This window comes from Sturnira hondurensis, unplaced genomic scaffold (genome assembly GCF_014824575.4).
Source record: "Sturnira hondurensis isolate 20B ecotype Veracruz unplaced genomic scaffold, ASM1482457v3 Scaffold0015418, whole genome shotgun sequence".
Classification (NCBI taxonomy): Eukaryota; Metazoa; Chordata; class Mammalia; order Chiroptera; family Phyllostomidae; genus Sturnira; species Sturnira hondurensis.
In genome coordinates, this window is record NW_028088049.1 from 66,939 (window position 1) to 73,539 (window position 6,601).

General features: G+C 35.3%; 1 protein-coding gene and 1 pseudogene across 1 annotated transcript; both read right to left on the reverse strand.

Annotated features, from left to right (window-relative positions):
• Positions 1 to 25: 25 nt before the first annotated feature.
• On the reverse strand, positions 26 to 994 carry LOC118999789 (olfactory receptor 10AG1-like). Its single transcript, XM_037064522.1, has one exon. The coding sequence runs from the start codon at positions 974 to 976 to the stop codon at positions 26 to 28; it is 951 nt and encodes a 316-aa protein (XP_036920417.1). The 5' UTR covers positions 977 to 994.
• Positions 995 to 4,282: 3,288 nt separating this feature from the next.
• LOC118999785 (olfactory receptor 4A15-like) lies at positions 4,283 to 5,544 on the reverse strand (annotated as a pseudogene).
• Positions 5,545 to 6,601: the final 1,057 nt, after the last annotated feature.

Genomic DNA, 6,601 nt, shown 5'->3' on the forward strand with positions numbered 1-6,601 from the left:
TCTTCTGTAATTTCAAGTGTTTGAATCATTGTAATGACTTAGTTAGTAGTTTTTTCAATGCCGCCATGATGTCCTTGTTCCTCAGAGTGTATATGATGGGATTCAATGTCGGGATCAAAATGGTGTAGAAGAGAGAGATCAGTTTTCCGATTCCTTCAGATTGATTTGGTTTGGGTCTTAAATAAGTGATAGAAGCTGTGCCATAGAATAAGATGACAACTATCAGGTGAGAGGAACAGGTGGAGAAGGCTTTAGTCTTGCTTCTGGCTGATGACAATTTCAGAATGTTGGAAATAATTTTGATGTAGGAGGCAACAATCAACAGAAATGGAACTGTGACAAATGTCGCTGCAGCTACATAGGCTGTTATCTCATTCACAGATGTGTCCCCACAAGCTAACCTGAGTACTGGAGGCAGGTCACAGAAGAAATGATTAATTGTGTTAGATCCACAAAAGGGCAGAGAAAAAATCTGCCATGTTTGCTCAATTACAATGGGAACTGCACTGACCCAGGAGGCAGTCACCATCTGGACACAGACCTTCTGGTTCATCACTACAGTGTAATGCAGAGGGTTGCAAATGGCCACGTAGCGGTCATAAGCCATCACTGTCAAGAGGAGACACTCTGAGCCTCCAAACGTAAGGACGAGACACATTTGTGTGGCACAAGCAAGCAAAGAAATGTTTCCTTTCTGGCTCAAAATGTCCATGAGCATTCTTGGGATAGTGACTGTTACATAACAGATTTCTAGAAAGGAAAAATTGCTGAGAAAAAAATACATGGGCGTCTGGAGAGCAGGGTCAATTTTTGTTATCAGTATAATGATGCTATTGCACATGAGGATGGTCAGATAGATGACTAAAAATATCCCAAATAGAATCCCCTGGACATTGGGAATGTCAGAAAACCCCAAGAGAACAAATTCCATCACTGCAGTGACATTTGACTTTTCTGTTTTTAATTTGTTCTTCATCTGCAAATATGGTAAATTCAGGATGATTAATTCATTAATGTTCTTGAACCACATTCTCCTCTCCTGTAAACTGGATTAAATGCATGGAAGTATTTCTATAACCTCTAAAATTATTTTTATCATTACCTTGCTCTGTTTCTAGGGAATATGATTTGCAACTTCAGAAAGGAGCTGCGGTGCATTTGAAATCAGTCCAAGAAATAAAATTCTAATACATGTTTTATACTTGGGTGTAATGATTCCTGAAAGTGTGCATTGTTTTTTAGAGCTTATTGTGTAAGAATAATATCTATTGCAGCCTTATTAAGAGTGGAATTATGACATAGGCTCTTTCTATATTTTTGTCTGGTTTCATCATTTTGTTTTTCTATATTGATTGACTTAATTCCATCTTATCTCAATTCAAAGGTATCATCTTAAAGTTGTGTTTAATTCTTATTCAAAATGAGTTTAAAGTCTTCTCATTTATATTGTAGTATGAACCAGTTATTTTGAATAATTCCTTTTAAGTTAGGGAATAAATATATGCAATATTAATGTCCTACATTATGTATCACTCCTATCACTTATGCTAAATAAAATTCTATCATTTTGTTAAATAACTTTCTCTTGTAAAGCCTCCTATATAATATGTACAGTAGGTAATAACTATCAATAAATATTTAACTCAATAAAAAGTATGGCTTATTCATTCACAACATTTTTTCTATTTCCTTCTTTATTTACATAAGATTCTGTGATCCGTTGTCATATAATTTTCTTGTAACCAAATACAATTCTCTTACTTTATTTTCCCTTCATAATTTTGGCTAATAAAGGTTAATCTGAGTAAACCCTACTATTTTTTCCTTTGTGCATGTAAATGGTTGCAACATATAAATAAAATTAAGCACACAACTATAGATGTACACACATCAACAGTCAGATACTCAATCTTTCTTCTGTTCACATAAAGTCATTAGTCTCAGACAGTCAGCATGGCCTGAGATTTCTATTATACTTTATGAATAGTTGTAACTTTCTAAAACAAACATGCTTTCTGATCTCATCAAACCCACTATAACTATCTTACCTCCCCACCCCATCACTTGTTTTTTGCCTTAATAATACTTTGAAATAAAACTAAGAAGACAATTATTCTCTCATATTTCTCTCCTTTTATCACTACTAGTTTGAAAAATTACCTTAAGTGCATAATTTGACTAAAAATATCGTTTTTATTTTACCTATTGGTAATTTTTACTTGATAATTTAGAAAGTTAAGAACTACATGATTTATCTTAAGTAGTTGTTCATTTTCAGATAAAGTTTTCAGAATTTCATGTTTCTATGTTTTATTCTTTTGCATATCGATCCTCAAATTTAGAACTTCTTTAACCAAAATAGGCTAACAACACAATTAAGACTTACCTTTATGGATTTGCATGAAGCTATCTATGTGAACGCAGGAGTTTTTTAACCCATGAACTTTTTAAGTCCTCTCATATCAGGAAGTCATTTTAGTTGCACAATATTCTTGCTAGCTTTAGTGTTGGCTGCTCTTAAATAGGAAGTAGCTAGCCATGCTCACCCTGGGGGACTCCTCTCATGTATGAATTTAATTTCCAGATGGCTGCTTCTATTTGGAAATCACCTGGGATTATGATTTGAAACTGCTTTCTCTGTAGATCACCTGTCCTCCTCTTCGTCCCCTTCTTGCTGTAAAGCTCCCCACAATGAAATAGTCCCTGGGTGAAGAAATTTCACTTCATTTTCTCATATTATCTTGAATATTGTCTCATATTCAAGATAAAGTTAAACATTTTACTGTGTATTCTGTTTCAGACCTCTAAAAATTGGCATAAATTTCCCTTCCTTTCTTTTATTCTCATAATTTATCCAGATCTAGAGCATCCGGACCTGTAGAAAAATGTATCACATGTTTTTGGAGGGACATGGCACACTTTCTCTTCAATAAGTGATGTGGGGTGGCAAGATCCCTTTTCAGAAGTATAATGCTCTGCCCTTAGCTTAATTTTTATGAAAATTAGACTGGGATATATGTGCTAACAAAATTCGAGGTGGTTTTATTCATGTTATAACATCTACTGAGGCAACAGGGAAGATATTTAGCTGATTCAAAGTGTGAGCCATTCATAGACACAGACAACAGCATGGTGGTTACCAGAGGAAAGGGGGTGAAGGAGTAGTAAAGCTCAAAGGAGGCCAAATATATGGTGATGGAAGATTTGAGTTAGGGAGGTGGGCATATAATGCAATATACACATGCTGTATCATAGAATTATACACTAGAAACATACATAATCATTGACCAATGTCATCCCAATAAAATAAATTGAAAAAGAAAATATAAAGGAAAATTTAAAAATTTAATTTATGGGAAGCATCAAAAGTGAAGTGCAATAAAATACAAGCATTTTAAGCAAGACTATGTAAGACAGAAAAAAAGAAACTTCAGAAATTCTTTTCTGATTTCAGCTACTTCTGTGCACGTATGGAGATAAAACTTTACCCCATGTAAGGATCCCAATATCCACTGCTACGTGAATTACATTTGTTTCTATTCTGGTGAACTTTGACTGCCTGATAGTGTGTTTCTAGAACTGCATTATTTTTTATACATTAAGCTTGCTCCTGTTTACTATAGCATGCCTCTCACACAAATCGCCCTTTGTACTCTTTACTATGACTGTTTCAGTGTTAGACTCCCTTCATTTTTATTTATAAATGAGAACCACATTCATGATTGGCCTCAAATAAGTTTGAAAATTACTTACAACATGGGACAAATTGAATGTCCATCCCACCTTAGAGTAGACTGATCTAATCTCTATTATTAAGACAAAGAATTAGTGATTTCCTTACTCAATTAAATATCACTGTTATCTGAAAAAAAATAGTTCCTCAGCTCTATCAGTGGTTGAACAAAATAATGACACATCCAACTTTGTGTCAATAATTAAGAAACTGGTTTCTTCCATCAAAGAATCCCACCATTCTCTAGTTAATTCTTCTTCACAGTTCCATATTAGATTTTTAGCATTCAGAGAGCTGAGCATCAAAGACAGACAAGGATTAAGGAAACAAACCCACTCTTAAGAGCTTCAACATATTACTTCTACCCATATGCTATTATAGAAACTAATCATGTGATTTAACATAGATATGAGAGTGTTAGGGAATGGGGTTCACTGATCCAAGAAACAGACATACATTTGGAGAGCATTAAGCCACACTCTGCCATAGTCCTCTCTTTGGTCACTAATACTGTGTTATAGCATGCTGTAACATATATACCTTTATAAGTTAAGTTTTAATATTACATACATAGAAAACAATCATTGTGTGTAGTACATATCTATGCATTGTAGTTGATTTTTAGATATATTTGTGTCTAATGAAATGTCATTATTATTTCCATTGCTAAATTAGTAACATTATTGAAGCATGATTTATAGAAATCAAAGTTCCATCTTTAAAATGCACTCAGTGAGATTTAAAGTAAGATGCAATTTGACATATATGAGGACTTTCCAGAAAGTATCCAGCCATGTAATATGAAAAATAGCACCATTTATTGAAGAAGATACAACATACAAGAAGCATTAAACATAGAACAATGATGCCTCAGTCCCCTTCCAAGCAGGCACCTTGGAACCTCACACAGTTCTCCCAATCTGTATCAGCTGTCCTGTTGTATTTTCCTGAATCTCACTGATTGTCTGAAATCTCTTCCCTTTCAAAGGTGATTTTAGTTTTGGGAAAAGGCAGAGTCACAGGACACCAAATCTGGGCTGTAGAGGGGCTGAGTCATCTGGCTGACTTGATATTTTGCCAAAAACACTGTACAAGATGTGATGCATCAGCAGATATGTTGTTGTGATGAGGCTGCCAATTACCAGTTGTTCATAGCTGCAGTTTCTGAATCATCAAATAGTTTCTGTGTAGGAATGTTCAAGTCTAATGCAGAATTTAATGCTCCAACAGTAATGTGGGAGCCACAGGTAGATAAGGCTTTGCATCTCCCTTCCTGACTACGATTCCTCAGGGAGTACAGAATGGCCCCATAGGAGATGAGTAACAGCACAAAGATGACCACACAGATGCCCCCATCATTGGCAAGCACAATGAGGCCAATAACGTATCAGTGCAGGCAAGTTTTAATAAGAGGAACATGTCACAGATGAAGTGGTCAATGACATTGGGACCACAGAAGGGAAGGTTGTAGACAAAGAGAAGTTGAACTACAGCATGTAAGAAACCTCCAGCCAGGCCAACAGCAGCAGCAGAACACACGCTTGTTGGTTCATGATGGTCAAATAATGCAAGGGTTTGCAGATGGCCATGTAGCGGTCATAGGCCATGACCACCAGGAGTAAACTTTCAGCACCACCAAATAAGTGCTCCAGGAAAAGCTGTCTCAGGCCACCTTGGAAAGAAATGGTTTTGATATCATATAGTAAGTGTACAATCATATTTGGGATAAGTGTTGTAGAATAAACAGCATCCATAAATGACAAGTAGCCAAGAAAGAAGTACATTGGGGCAGCCAGGGTTGAGCTGACCATGACAGTCAAAACAGCGAGTAGGTTGCCTGCCAGTGTCACAATGTAGGTGGACAAAAACACAACAAATAGTATTTTCTGGCCCTGAAGGCTCTCATTGAGCCCCAAGAGGATAAACTCGGTGACATTGTTCCTTTGTTGCATAGGTCTTTCTGTATGTCTTATTGCAGGGTTCAGGAGGAAATTACCTGCAAATATAATTATTACTTGTGACTTGCTGAAATTTTAATATAATCTGTCTATTCGTTCAACAAAGAGGCATTATGACTTATTATGTTGCAGTAATTTCTGAGATTGTAAGAATTTAAAGTTGATAAAAACATGGTCCCTAACCTCAGCAATCTTATGGACTAGTGGAGAGGCAAGTATTAGGGATGTGTGTGGGAAAAGAAGCCATTATAAAGTAAGCAGGTTTCCATCTGAAAACTAATGAAAGTATACATATACTTTATCCTTTTGTCTAGAGAAAAACATGCACAAATCATGTATATTTTACATTTTAAATTTATACAAATGTAGACACTCTTTACAGGCTTAATGAAAAACTAAAGTCAGATTTACTTTATGTTTACTTTCTAATAACAAAAGAGATGACTTTCTACACTCTACAGGTGGGAGATTCTTCTTATCATTGAAATCCCAAGTAGACAATATCAAATTGTTTTAAGGATTTAGAAATAGACACCACAAAGTCAATATGAAAGTAGTTTGGGAAACAGATTGATATGTTAGACAACATATAGAGTTAATATCTAAAACAAAGAACACTAACAAATTAACAAGTGAAAGAAAAGCAAACCAATAGCAAAGTGAGTAAATCACATAAACAGGAAAATACAAGAAGAATAAATAAAAGTGGCAAAAAACTATAAGATGCTGCAACTCATCTGCAGACAGAAAAATACAAATTGAAGAGCTTCTTTCCTGCAGTATTACCTTGGATTTCTGCATGTCAGTCAAGGTCTACAGATGCTACAGACTCCTCTCATTTTTAATAATTAATAATGCTTAGCAAACATATAAACTGAATCTGTCATGAGATTGAGAAATATCTGCCTAT

What these genes read in the sequence shown, in the direction of transcription:
- LOC118999789 (XM_037064522.1), bottom strand. Translation starts at nt 976, where the DNA reads ATGAAGAACAAATTAAAAACAGAAAAGTCAAATGTCACTGCAGTGATG.